This window comes from Triturus cristatus, chromosome 7 (genome assembly GCF_964204655.1).
Source record: "Triturus cristatus chromosome 7, aTriCri1.1, whole genome shotgun sequence".
NCBI classification, from domain to species: domain Eukaryota; kingdom Metazoa; phylum Chordata; class Amphibia; order Caudata; family Salamandridae; genus Triturus; species Triturus cristatus.
In genome coordinates, this window is record NC_140590.1 from 918135480 (window position 1) to 918150184 (window position 14705).

The following is a 14705-nucleotide window of genomic DNA, read 5'->3' on the forward strand; positions in this document are numbered from 1 at the left end:
CGGCCCTGAATCAACCTTGAAAAGACTCCAGGTGATTCAAAACTGCGCTGCCCGTACGCTTCTGCGCATTCCCTGCCGCCAATCAGTGAAATCTGAACTAAAAGCCCTCCACTGGCTGCCAGTAAAAGACAGGATCAATTTTAAAAGCATGTGCATTGCCCACCGTGCCTACTGGAGAAAAGGAGCAATCCTGAACCATACCCTGATTACCCCCTACCACCCCAACAGACAGCTTAGGTCGACTCATACCTTTCAAGTCATCAGACCCAGGTTCAAAAGAGAAAGGAGTGGAGGAAGAATGTTCTCAACAAACCCGGCAAGGCTCTGGAACTCCCTCCCAATCTCTATTAGTTCAGAACCCAACCTTCGGCACTTCCGGAAAAAACTAAAAACCTTTCTCTTCAGCAGATAAAATTGACCCGCCCACACACCTGTACGTGGCTAAGCGCTAGGATGCCTGCGGGTAGCTATCGCGCTCTACAAAAACCATATCCAATCCAATCCAATCCAACCTGTACATGTCAGAGGTGAGACCATACTTCCTGACAAGGGCTTCCTTCATGAGTGTCTACTTCATCCAGTCATCTTTCCCTAGGGCCAACAAAGAATCACTCTACTCAATGATTTATGCCTCCAGAGGTTGTCAAGATCCATCTTAATGCTTGCAAAGTCTCACAAGTGCCTTGCAAAGGAATTCAAATGAAGGCAAATATCTCAGGCGACCTTGCAAAAAAGGCCAGGTCAAACACTGTTATCATAAAATACGACAAGCCGTGAGCAGGTTTGTGAATTAAATCCTGAAAGGACATCTCATGCTAGTTACTGATTAAAGCTAGAATCAAACTAAGATGGAAACACCTCCCACAAAAGCAAGGTTACTATTTATGACATGCACAGACCTCTGTGATTTTCATCCCTCCTGAAACTCTCTCCCAGTAAATGCATCTGAAATGTTAACAGGTAATTTCAGTGAAAGTCCCAAAATTCAGAAGGCTGCTCTCCCTCCTCAACATAACCACCCCCACCCTTTTCTCCTTAAGGAATGCCTAATAGTCTTGCCTGATCTCACACACATTGTAGTCCCAACTACCAGGCTATAACACCACGAAAGGTGCACACTTAGAAATTATATCATATGTTTATATTTTTACATATGCTTATTTTGCTTGTATTGTGTATACTGCAAAACTTAGGGCCAGAATTATAGTTTGGTGGAGAGGGTACTCTGTCGCAAACGTGACTGTGTAGCATGTCCACCAAACCTTTTGTTTGCCAGCCTCATTTGGTAATGGAGAACCTAAAGCTTACTGTCAATGGAGAATAAAACACTGCCCACCATATTTAGAGTGAACAGTGAGTAGGGGTTATTAGTTATTCATTCTTCTTCATTCTGAAACAAACTCCCACTTTGGGAGTTTGTTTCAGAAAAGCATAAACTTTTTAAAAGTTTGGTGAACGGCCATCAAAATTGATGATGGCTGTCCACCAAACCTTTTGTACAGTGAAAGGAGCCACTGTGATGGCGGTTCCCTTCAATGTACAGAGATGACCGCTGGGCTGGCGGTCATCTCTAAATTTGATGGTGGCAAAGGAAATTACTTCCGTCACTCTGTCTGTCAAATGGTGAGTCAGAACCCATATTGCTTCTAGGCCCTGGAGCATGGAATTAGCAAAGAACATGAGAAAGGATACATTTATTTGGTGCCAGACTTCAGTTTTTATTACATTGACCATATTCAACACATATTATCCTCTGTTGTTTCTACATTGTGGTCCTTCTTGGAGTTCTGCATAATTGACACTTCTCCAAAAAAAGAATGTAAGTTAACAGTTTTATTCATGTAATCTTTATTTATGAATTATTTGTTTCAGAAAAACAGAGAATCTCATAACTACTGAGATCCCTCTAGTGCAGGAAGTTACATCTACTCTACGGGAATGGGGAAGCATCTGGAAACAGCTCTTCATGGTAAGTAATACACATTTTCATAACTTAAAAGTAGAATGGAATTCATAGCAATATACATTTAAATATATCAGGGAAATTCCCCTCCTGTTCTTTTTTACCTTGCTTAAGCATTCATGAATGATGTAATTGCATGGCTCAGATCCTTAATGCATGAAGCAACTAGCTAAATCACACTACTCGACTGAACAAAGCAAAACAATTTGTGGTGTATGGGCTTCCAAAGCAAATGCAGCATTAAAATGTGAAAGTCATAGTTCACCCCTCTGATGACACATTAGAGGACAATAAATTATTCTTAAGCCTATATTGCAGCAGCATAAAACGACCTTTGGCAGCTGTCCTTCAAAGAGTAGTTGTTACTGCTTCCTAATCCACACCCATCACTCTCTCTCTCTCTTCGACCAAGGGTCGCACGGTTGGCAGGTGAAAGTGAGAGCGGTAACTGGGGTAGCCCCACTCAGGGACACTGCCCACAGATGTTTCTCATGTTTCTCGCTGCGATTGGAACACTTTGTTAGAAGGTTCCCTCTATTTTTTATTGAAATTTGTTTGTCTTTATACAACAACACTGTGTCTTCAGTGTTTTACCAGGGACAGAATTGTGTTGATTTATTTTCAGTTTTCTTACATTTCGCTGACCCATGTCATCATTCGCTTCTTTTGTTGTAACATAACATAACATAACACGTGTATTTGTAAAGCGCACGTTCACCACTACAGGTATCTTGGCGCTGAATAACAGATGTTTATTGTTACCCAACTCAATGGTACTCATTTTATCGACCTCAGATGGATGAAAGGCTGAGTGGACCGGCCAGGATTTGAACCTGTGACCATGAGGTTGAACACAGGACCCTGCAGCAGACGCATTAGTCCACTGAGCCACCAGACCCAGCTGTTGTCATTTTTACACAGATATTCCTTACTACGTGTTTCCATTCTGAGTGCAGAAACTTCTCCTGCCCAGCCTTTAGGTTATGAAGGCTAGATAAACTACAACTATTTAGATTTTAACTTTTCATACGGCCCTACTACATGTTCAGGCATATAATTCATTAATACTGCAAGTCCTATTTTTAACATTTCACGTACCATTGATTCTACAGTTCTCATCGAGATCAGAACATTTTGATAGAAGATTCCAATTTTGATTAAAGTTTGTCTGCAAATAACCACTATTTTTATGAACGGTTTAGCGTGGGCTATAAAAAAAACGTGATTTTTTACAAATGTTTTTACGTGGGCGAAGATGGATATTGTTAGTTGTGTTTGTTAAATCGATCAGGTGTTTGTTAAGCGCGACTACTCACCCGTAAGGGTCTCAAGGCGCTGGGGGGTGGGGAGGTTGCAGGTTCCAGACCATCAAGGAGGGGATCTGTCGAAGAGCCAGGTTTTGAGGTTTCTTGCGTAGATGGGGAGCGGTGTTATCTGCCTGAGGTGGAGCGGAAGGTCGTTCCAGGCTCTGGCCACACGTAAGGAGAAGAAGCGGCCTCCCGATCCGGTCTTTCTGGTGCCAGGGACCATGGCGTAGGAGAGCTGGGCTGATCGTAGGGTCCTTTGGGGTGCGTGGAATTTGAGTCGGTTGTTCAGGTATGCTGGTACGGTGTCGTGGAGGGCCTTGTGAGAGTGGGCTAGCATCTTGAAGGTGACTCTAGCTTCAAAGGGGAGCCAGTGGAGTGTGCGCAGCTGCTGGGAGATGTGGCAGTGTCTTGGCAGGTTGAGGACCAGTCTTGCGGCAGCGTTTTGGATGTTCTGTAGCTTGCGGGTTAGGTTTTTGTTTATTCCGGCATAGATTGCGTTGCCATAGTCGAGTCTGCTGGTGACCAGGGCGTGAGTGACGGTCTTTCTGTGTTCGAGGGGGATCCATTTGAAGGTCTTATCATGTAGGAGGCGGAGGGTGTGGAAGCAGGAGGACGAGACGGAGTTGATCTGGTTTGAGCTCTGAGTCCAGGATGATTCCCAGTTTGCGTGCGTGGTCCGTGGGGGTGGATGGGCTTCCGAGGGCGGGGGGCCACCAGGTGTCGTTCCAGGCATCGGGGTTTGGGCCCATGATGAGTACTTCCGTTTTGTTGGTGTTTAGTTGTAGGCAGCTGTTTTTCATCCATTTGGTGACGGCTTCCATGCCTTCTCGAAAGTTGTGTCTGGCGGTGTTGGGTTCGTTGGATAGGGAGACGATGAGTTGGGTGTCGTCTGTGTATGACACAATGTTGTACCGTAGGTTCTGACGATCGGGGCAAGCAGAGCCATGTAGACGTTGAAGAGCGTAGGGCTGAGGGAGGACCCCTGGGGGACTCCGCAGGTGGTAGGTGTAGGGTCTGATAGGAAAGGGGGGAGTCTGACCCACTGCTTTCTGCCGAAGAGGAAGGAGCAGATCCAGTCGAGGGCCTTGTCTTGGATCCCTGCTTTGTGAAGTCTGCGTATTAGGGTGCGGTGAGAGACTGTGTCAAACGCCGCTGAGAGGTCGAGGAGGATGAGGGCTGCTGTTTCTCCTTTGTCCAGTAAGGTACGGATGTCGTCTGTTGCGGCGAGGAGGGCGGTTTCCGTACTGTGTTTTTTCTGAAGCCGGATTGGGAGGAGTCGAGGATGTTGTGCTCTTCGATGAATGTGGCGAGTTGGCTGTTGATGGCATTCTCGATGACTTTCGCTGGGAACGGGAGCAGGGAGATGGGTCTGGAGTTCTTGAGGTTGGTGGGTTCCGCCGAGGGTTTCTTCAAGAGGGGGTTGATCTCAGCATGTTTCCAGTCGTCTGGGAACGAGGCGGTTGCCAGGGAGCGCTTGATGGTGTGGCAGAGCATGGGTGCGATGGTATCGGCGGCTCTGTTGATAATATGGTGGGGCCAGGGGTCCTTGGGGGCCCCGGAGTGGATTGACTTCATCATCTTCAGTGTGTCTTCGGTGGTGAGGGCTGTCCAGTTGTTGATCGCTGGCTTCAGGGTGTTGGGGGTGGTTGGTGAGGGTTCAGTGTGTTGGTTGTCTTTGTCGAAGTTGGCGTAGATGCTCTTGATTTTGTGGTGGAAAAAGGTGCTGAGTTTGTCGCAGAGGTCTTGAGAGGGAGGGATGTCGGTGGACTCGCTGGTGGGTTGGGCGAACTCCTTGATGATGTTGAAGAGTTCTTTGCTGTTGTGTGCATGAGTGGAGATTCTGTTTTCAATCGCTTTTTTCCTCATTTTTCTGATGAGTTGGTGGTGGGCGTTGGTGGCGACTCTGAAGTTGTTGTGGGCTTCTGTGGATTTGGTGTTCCTCCAGGCCTTTTCGATATGGCGGCAAGTGCGTCTGGACTCTCGAAGTTCGGTGGTGAACCATCAAGCTTTCTTGACGTTGGTGTTGTTGTGTTTCTTGAGGGGGGCTATGGTGTTGGTGCTGTCTGAGATCCATCTGTGCAGGGTTCAGGCTGCGGTGTTGGGGTTGTCGTTTTCCGCGATGGTTGGGGTGTAGTTGCTGAGTGATGAGGTTAGCTGGTCGTCGGTGATTCTGGTCCAGTTTCTTCGTGGGAGCAGGTGCTGGTGTCTGTGGTTGGTGGGTGTTCTGAAGGTGAAGTGGACGCATCGATGGTCAGTCCATGGGAGTTCGGTGGTGTGACTGAAGGTGATGGAGTATCCTGTTGTGAAGAGGGGGTCAAGGGTGTGTCCTGCTGAGTGCGGGGTTCGGTCACGATCTGGCGGAGTCCAATGTTGTGGAGGTTGTCCAGGAGGGATGTGGTGCTGGGGTCCAGTTGGTTGTCAAGGTGGAAGTTGAGGTCTCCCAGGAGGGTGTAGTTGGTGGACGCAATGGCATGCAGGGAGATGATGTCTGTGATGGAGTTGGCGAAAAGTCCACGGGGTCCAGGGGGTCGGTAGATGAGGGATCCTCGGAGGGTGGAGGTAGGGCTGGCCAGTATCTTGAAGTGAAGATGTTCCATCAGGTCTGTGGGCTCGTCGGGGAGTGTGCTCAGGCGGAGGGTGGATTTGTGGATGATGGCGATTCCTCCTCCCAGGCGGGTGGGGCTGTGCTTCCTGGAGATCTTGTATCCTTGGGGAATGGCGATGTCTGGTCCTGAGGTGGTGTTGGTCCAGGTTTCGGTAAAGAATGCTACGTCCGGGGTGGTGCTGTCGAGGAGGTCCCAGATTTCGGTGGCGTGTTTGTGGAGGGATCGGACGTTGAAGAGGATGCATTGCATGGTCTTCGGTTTGGTTGTGTTCTTGCGGGCGGGTTGCGTTGGGTTCCGTGGCCTTGGCAGTGCTGCAGGTGTGCCGGCAGTGGTGACAGCTGAAGGGTCCATGGGTGTCGGCTGGTGATGCTAGCTTGCAGTTGTTGTTGCGGCCTGGGTTGAGAGCGTGGAGTGCCGCTGGGTCGTAGCGTTGGTGGTGCAGAGATCCAGGTTTCCTGGCGCTGATCACAGTCGGGTCGCGTACGGGTGCAGACGGGCTTGCCTTTGGTGCGCCGGCGGCGCAGACACTGCGCAACCGCGCAGCGCCCACCATTAAGTAGGAGTCGGGAGGGCTGGACAGCTGGGAGGCGGGAGCGTGGAGGGGAGCTGGATTGGGCCGGTTGCACTGGCCGTGCTGGGGGGAGGGGCCGCGGGGGCAGCAGCGACAGGGAAAAACAGGCTGAAAAAGGCAAAAGGAAAAAGGCAAAAAGAGAGAGAAAAGTGCAAATAAGGCAGCAAAAGTGCAAGAAAGAGTGGAGGAAAGACACAGAGGACACAGAAGGAGAGTGAAAGGGGGAGATTGAGATGAGGGTAAAAAACGAGTGAAAAACAGAGGAAAGACACAGAAAGAGAGTGAAGGGTGGCGCTTGAAAAGAGGGGAAAATGACAGAAAATGGAGGAAAGACCCAGAAGGAGAGTGAAGGGGAGAGATAGAAGTGAGGAAAAAAAACGAGTGAAAAAGGAGAGAAAAAGCGGAGCAATAGAATGGAGACAGAGGTCCACTGGACCACCAGGGATGAGGCGCAGGTGAAACCTGCGGGTGGAGGAGGGACTCGAACACCAACACTCGAGAGTGCAGGGGCTCGGGGGAAGGCCTCACTTAATGGTGGAGCTGCGAGGGAGGGAAAGCAATTTCACTGACAATGAGTCAGTGGTCTTGCTAGTTGTGCAGGAGTTTTCTAATTAGGTTATCATTTTCCTCACTATTTTGTAGTTATTCGGTCTCTATTGCTAACTTAAGGATTTCTGTCTGATCAGAGCCAACTCCAAGAGGAATCATGGCCAATGACAAGTAGGTCGTTGACTTCACATCAGATCCTACAGCACACCAGCAATGTGGGCATGAGTAAAGAGCATGCTGAAGATAAGTCCATCTGTGCCAGTGCATGACAGGTCTGTGCACACTGCCCAGTTATGGTGTTGGGCACAGCAAAACCAGCATCCATGAACATACCATCTGCAACAACTTCTTTGTCTGTGGTCCACAAACCTTAAGCTCCTGATTCCTACTCAAATGGTCTTAGGAGAAGAGAATGTATGCTACCTTACAGTCTAGGGTGGTGCCTTCATTGGGGCGTTGAGGTGTTGCCCCACTCATATTTTTCCCCCAGCAGCCCCTGAATTAAATTAAAAATATGTTTTTCTTCCCCAACTGTGGGGGCCCGCAGCATAACATTTTTCTTTTATCAGCCGGGTAGATCTGCATCAGGAGGGAAGGGGTGGGGCTTCAGTTTAATTGTTATATCACGTGATGAAAACTTGCAAAGCAGGCTCACCTAGTCATCAGCACTCATGCCTGAAAGAAGTGTGCATGTCAGGTTGGCTGCCTGTCTTTCTGTGACCAACCTGACATGCGTACTGCCAGCGTCCTAGTCTCACTGCCCCTGTAATAGTGAGCAAGGGAGGGGCAGAATCATAACTGCAGCTACTTGGGCTCAGAATGAGCGCTCTGTACCTCTGCACGATCCAATCTTGGCGCTGCTCTCAGCAACAGAGCAGCATCAGGATTGTCCAGGACAAGCGATTAGGCCTCTGACTGAGTGGCCCTGCACATTGGGCAGCGAGGGGTGGGGTGGTTCAGGTTCATGGACAAATAGCCAATCACTGCCTGGCTTTATTATGAAGCTTGCAGTGATTGGTCATTCTGTCCCTTTGCTCTCTTCCCTCCCTCTGGCCTCTTCGTAAGCAGACGCAGGCAGCTTCACTAACAGCATTGCACAAGAGGGGGTAGAGGAGATGAATTTGTGGTGGTGGGTGATCCAACTTGAATCTAACTCCTGAGGCATGACCAGCGAATTCTGAGGTGGCACTCTCGGTGTGACGCGATGTACCTGCACCACTACCAAGTGTAAAAAAATGTAAAATGTGTAAGACTGTGAATTAGGAATGTTTCTTTGGTTAAAATATGGCATGCTGCTGTGGTCAGGATCAAATATCACTGTAAGCAAACTGTCTTGAGCCCTGTTCACTGTCTCTCTGCCACCTTCATTACATGTGCTATGAGACCATGGATCAGAAGAGCAGCCATGCCAGCGGTACCAAAGAGGGCCATACGGCAGCTAGTAGTCTGCTATCCATTGCTAATCTTACTACCTACCCCTAATGTTTGCCCCTCAGGATCGTAGGGAGGAGGATGACTAGAATTTTTTTTCCAGTCTTCTCTATTTTCATATTATTTAGAAGAATGCCTGCAGTGGACCGAATGTTGCTGTTGATCAGTAACAACCACTAAACTCACTGTGCTACATGAGATTATCCCTCCCACTTAAGCTACACTTTTGAAAATTCTAATAATTTATGATTATTTTTTTTTTAAAAGATGCTGCTAGTTGCTCTTCGGACCACACCTGACTTGATAAAGGATAATACATGCGGTGGAGAGTGAGATTCAATATAAGGCATATCTCATACTTTGGGTGGCTCAGCTTGTTGGCATGAGTGAATCATATGTTTTTTACAATTTTTTGCTGAAGATGAAGTCGGAATTCCATAAACCATTAAGCAAGGCATACCAGTCAATAGCCTTGGGGGCAGATTTACAAGCCCCTTGCGTCACTTTTGCTCCGTCTTTGCGTCACTTTTGTGACGCAGCGGCAGCGTAAAAGTTGCGGCCCATTTACAACGTGACGCATCTAGAGAGATGCGTTACGTTGTGAAGACCTGCGCCACATTAAACCTGCGTCAGGTTTAATATATGCAGGGTTGGCGTTCCGTCGCAGGAAGCCCCATAAAAGTGACTCAGTGAAATCTACAAGATTTCACTGAGTCACTTTTACATTCATGCTGCGTCAAAACCCTGCGCCTGCTTGAAGCAGGCGTAAGGAGTGACGCAGCATGTTAGGCATAGGGCGGCCCTGAGCATTGCTGGAGTTGCGTCGTGCTTGCGACACGACTCCAGCAATGTGTGACTTTTCCGTCAACAGATGCGTCAGAATTTCTGACGCATCTGTCAACCCTTGCGCCATGGTGCGCCGTATTGTAAATACGGCGCATCCATGGTGACGCAAGGATTAGGAATGTTGGCGCAGGGAAAGTGACGCATCTCTACAGATGCGTGACTTTCTTGTAAATCTGCCCCTTGGTGTCTAGTTTGTGATGAATCGCGTTTCAGCAAGAAATTGTGGATAGACTGACCAGAGGCGTAGCTAGAGATTGTGGCGCCCGGGGCTATCCCTCAGATTGCCACCCCTGGGGGGGGGGGGGGGGCGGATTGCTGGGGAAAAAGGACGGCAAGCACTTGGACCGAGAGACGCGTAGTATCGCCGCTAATAGTTACCTCGATCATGCAAGTTACATGCACATACATGACAAGGTCCAAGGCTACACAGTTGAATACACCAGTGACTGGCAGTACAAAAGAGAACACAGAGACTGCATGATCTATCTGGGGACTCAGAAAAACCGCACGTGACATCCATCAGAGAGCTGCGTGAACAATTACCTGGTAATCCCCGCAGCACAATGCAAACATGCACATACATGACACTGTTCAGGGATCCATCATCTACAGCTGACATTAAATGACCATTCATCATGGTCCCCCCATTAAAGCAGTGCACTTTGTGATCTGCATGGTACATGTTCTTTGCAGCAGGCACATTAACCCTCTGTGCTACCTTTCCAGGAGTCAACCCTTCCACTAGACAAAACTCGGATCTCTCTCTAGGAAGAACATTAATCACCGAAGTTATCATGACATTTTTATTGTTTCTGAAAATTGCTGGAGGCCAGGAAGGAGGCAGCAAGTTGTTTTTAAACCATAATATACTTGCAAACACTATGCACCCACCCAAAATAGGTACCCAGTGTGGTCACACCGTTCGCACCGCCCTAACCTGCTCAAGGTTCATGTGACCTCAGTGACAGAGTCACAGTGACTGGATCACTGTTGCTCTAGGGTGTGCTGCTTCGTAGGCCTGCCCGCAAGACTGGTGATGAACTTCAGTATGGATTGTGGTGGACAGGCCTTCAAGGTTAACTCACAATTGACACCACTAGGGTACACCTGCTTGTGCTAAGACATCAAGCCTTCTAAGGTCTAGTGGGGACTTGTACGGTCTAGCATGGGAATATGCTCCCTCAGTAGAGTGGTCTGGTGGACTGGTCATGAAGGCTGAACCCAGTTCCCCAGTTCCAAATTCGACAGTTCTGGGCATAGTGCCACATCCTCTCCCCCACTGAACACCATACTGCCCCACTGAGAGGAACTCTCACTGCCTTCAGCTACAACCTAATTGTGGCCACTATAAACACTTGGATGTGGCTCAATTCAAATTATGCACTTGATAAGAGTAATATGCTGCCTAAAAAAAAAAAAAAGTAAAAGCAAACACTCATAGGGAATCCAAGATTAAGTAAAGCATGTGAAATGTAAGCAGAAACAACATGGTTACCTTAACGATCTCTCACTCACTATTCAGAAATCAGTGAGTGGTTTTACCTGAAAAGTTAAGGACATGACTACAGGGCCCTGAAGGGAACCGATTCAATGTCCATTGCTTATATCCTTAATAAACGTAAGCAGTGTGGTTTAAAAAAGACCACATCCATAAACAGAGCCAAGGTACACATTTTGTTTTCCAATCCCCCCCATCAACCAGGTATTGCAGTACCTCCAGGAATGGTACACTTCCCCACCTGGGGACAACAATGCTGTTCAAAGAAAGACGAGAAAACAAAAGTAGCGCTTCACTGCAAAGTCTGTAAAGTGATGCTGAAGTGTTTGGATGTAAATAAAACCAATCTGGCCACTTTCCAACCACTCTCTCTTGCTTTATTTAGTTATGTATTTATTTTTCATATTTAAAACCTTCTATTTCTCTCCATCCCGCTGCACTTTGGAATAGAAAAATGTCAGAAAAAGGGCATTTCCCGCAAGAGTGTTTTTCTTTTTTGGATCCATTTCACAGGGAAGCAACCAAATGAAAGAAGGAAAGAGGTTGTGAACCCTTTCTTCAAGTTACGGTTTTCAGTGAGGAGCAAGACAGAAAGAGAGGGAATAATAGGAAGAGAGGGGGGGGGACAGCTGCCAGCACAAAAAAGAGGACATTGCCCGAGTCCTATTCCTTCTCTGCCCGTCCCCGAACGTCCACGAAAGCAAGCCGAGCCTTATCTGAATGCCTTTGTCGCCCCCAAAATAGTGCCGCCTGGGGCGGACCGCCCCACCCTAGCTACGCCACTGAGACTGACATGGAATGGAGCAATATAGTGGTACTGTAATGAAGTACTTAGCTCACTAAGCTATGTCGATTTATAACTGGATTGTGGGTGGTGTACTGCGAAGCTTTTCTGATGCCTGGCCTCAGTGGCCTATGTTGTTTGATGTACACCATCCTTAGATCTCTTTTGCTCACTGCGTCACTCGAGTGAGGGATAAAATGGCGGCCCAGCCAAGCTGGCCCCGCACACGGCTGCGTGGCGCCAACTTCTCTCGACCCACTCCAGTCATGAAGAGTCTCTCAGGTTATGAACGTGGTAGTGACACATTAGTGTGTCTTGTGTGGCATTCTAGAATTTACGGCAATTTTTGCTCTGGTCGAGCTCCCTAATGAAACTGCTCTCGTTTCATCACGCCGAGCGAGCAGGCTGAGTGATTCTGGAGGGCATTGCTATCTATTTTAGTTTTTTAAATTAATATTTTATATGGGCCGTTGTGTACTTAAAAGCCAACTTCAATCAAATAAATATAATTCATAAATACTTGCTCAATAGTATGTCAAAAATATAGTGGCGTTTCAAACTTACTCTCATGTATGATTGTACAGAGAATAGGAAGCAGCGATTAAGGGTATGTGTATACAGGCATATCATAACGTGGTGATATTACTTTATGACCAGTACACGCATAAAATAATCCTCATAAAAAGGCAAATGCAAAAGAAAAGTAGGAACAAGTAAATGCGGCAAGCATATTGAATATGGGGTTTAATCAGCTGAACCTATAACACATTTCATAAATGCCCTCTAGCAAATCTCCATGAAATGAGTAGATATCTTCTGCCATGGTGGCTTTAAGCCACACTCTTTTAATTTGGCAGATATATCAGCCCATTTGCAAAACCCATGTCATTTTTTTGCTAGGTTTTTGTTTTGTGGACCTCCAGATTTCAGACCGGGTGCTCAGCAAAGCTGGAGTCTGAGACAGTAGTAACACTAGTAGTGTGGTGTGAAATGAGGCATGTGTCTTGTGCTTTTTCTGCACTTAGCCATGTGTCTGTCCTTAAAATACATATGCAACTGCTAAAAGCCACCAGTGAAAGAAACAAGCATCCGGTAGCCCTCCCCTAAAACCCACAGCACCGCTGTCATAGTTTGTTTCCTCCAGCAAGTTTACAGCCCTGTGTTTATGTTCTGACAAATGGATTTGGCCTAATAAAACTGCCGAAAGCAAGCACTTCCATAAATGTAATTCAAGCAATAAACACAAACCATTTGTCAGGACAAGGACCAGGGGCCCCTGTAACAGATGGCATGACTTGTGAAGCCTCAGGCTGTAGTCTGTGTTGCGGTGTAAACTTTGGAAACTTAAATCCCAGCCTTGCCTTTGATGTTGTGACCAGGCCGGGAGTAAGCGGATCTGTGTTGTGCAGCCTGATCTATAGCGGGTAAAATGGCCACTACATTGCACAGAGAGGCCTGTATCTACTGATAAAATGATAAAGTTTAAAATGTGTGGACATTTTGCATTATTTTTTCTTACCTAACTGCTGATATATTTCGAAACATTTGTACAGTTCATTTGAAGGTATTCATTAGATATTACTGGGTCACAAATGTGTTTTAATAATACAGCCTTTTCATCAGTTTCACACCTTCTTTAACACAGCAAGATTGGCACATATTTCCCATTACAAAATTCTCTCACTTTCCAGTCAGAGCAAACATCAATGTCAATGAGAAGAGAGTAAGCAGCAGTTTGTCAGGAGACATTGCCTGACATTTCACCTCGGTTTTTGAACCCCCAGCAAATCATGTGCATATGACCAGAGAAAGACAAAATGTAAAGGCCTCTTTACTGCATATTGACCTGAACTCCAACATGGTTATTTTTGCCTAACATAGATTTGCCAACTCTCAAACTACCAGGGAACCTCTTCAACCCCTTTTCTCTTAAGTGATTTTCACAGCTACTATGAATTAACTTGGAAGAAATATGTGAGGTACTCAGCATTGTTATCCTCAAGCCTGTTATGAAGTTCTGTGGTTATACTGAATAAGCACCTACCTACGTCATAGGGGTGGGCGGAGCTCACAGTTTCACTATGCAGAATTCCACGGAGTTACCAAAAAACTCCACGAGATTCCGCGGAGTTCTGCAAGCGGGCATGGTACACTATGATTGTCCACTTGAAAGCCTTGGCTATAGAAATGCAACCCATCCTTCAACATGACAGTGCCCAAGCTGGCAGGGGCAGTCAAATAGAGAATATTGTGCCATCCAGTGTATAGCCACGCGTCACAACCACATACGCACCCCTGTGCTTTCTCAAATTGAAAAGCACCATTTGCCCACTCTGTTTTCAAAATGTTCTCAGGCGAGAAGCCCCCTGAACTCCTGTTTGACAGTGCACTCTTCACAAACTTTTATGCCTTACTACTTTCAAATCTCACCAGCCGCCAGTCAATCAGTTCATTTGTAAAGTGCACTACATACCCGTGAGGGTTCCAAGGCGCTGAGAGGGGTGCGGGGGGGGGGGGGTGCTGTTGCCAGTGCTAGCAATATGCTAGTTATAATGTTTTACAATAGTGCATGCCAAGTGAGTCCTCAAGTGGATAAGTTACATTAGGAGTTGAGGGAAATGCCGTTTTTCATAGTTCCTAAAGCAGATGAGGCTTTTGTATCTGTATAGTTCTGTGGCCTCTAATAGGGCATGGTTCGCACATTATGTAACTGTGTCAATAAATAAACTGCCTGGAATAGGAATTCTGAAATGTAGTAAGGTTGTAACCCTGACCTCATACCGAATCTTAGGGCCATATGTAGGTAGGGACCCATTTACCACTTCATAAATACCGAATTTTACCGATTCGGTATTTATGAAGTGGTAAATGATATGTAGGTAATGAGTCGGTAATATTTACCGATTCGGTAAAAGTCGGTAATTACCGAATCGGTATTTACCGATTCGGTAATGAGGCATACCTTCCCATTGATGGGAAGGTATGCCTCATTACCGAATCGGTAAATACCGATTCGGTAATGGGGGTAACACATGCAAGGGTGGCAGGGTGTCACATTGACACCCTGTTGCACCCCTGATTCGGCCATGTGTGCACATGTGGCACACATACATGCCCTAAGGGCATGTATGTCTGCCACATTGCACACTT

The 14705-nt window shown here is 47.0% G+C and overlaps 1 protein-coding gene across 1 annotated transcript in view; it reads left to right on the plus strand.

The window, feature by feature from the left end:
- The window catches only part of DOCK2 (dedicator of cytokinesis 2), a 1824799-nt gene that overhangs the window by 201536 nt on the left and 1608558 nt on the right, over window positions 1–14705 (plus strand). The window contains exon 5 of the mRNA XM_085617853.1: window positions 1873–1969. Coding sequence (XP_085473979.1) covers window positions 1873–1969 — 97 coding nt within the window. The remainder of the gene's footprint in view (window positions 1–1872; window positions 1970–14705) is intronic.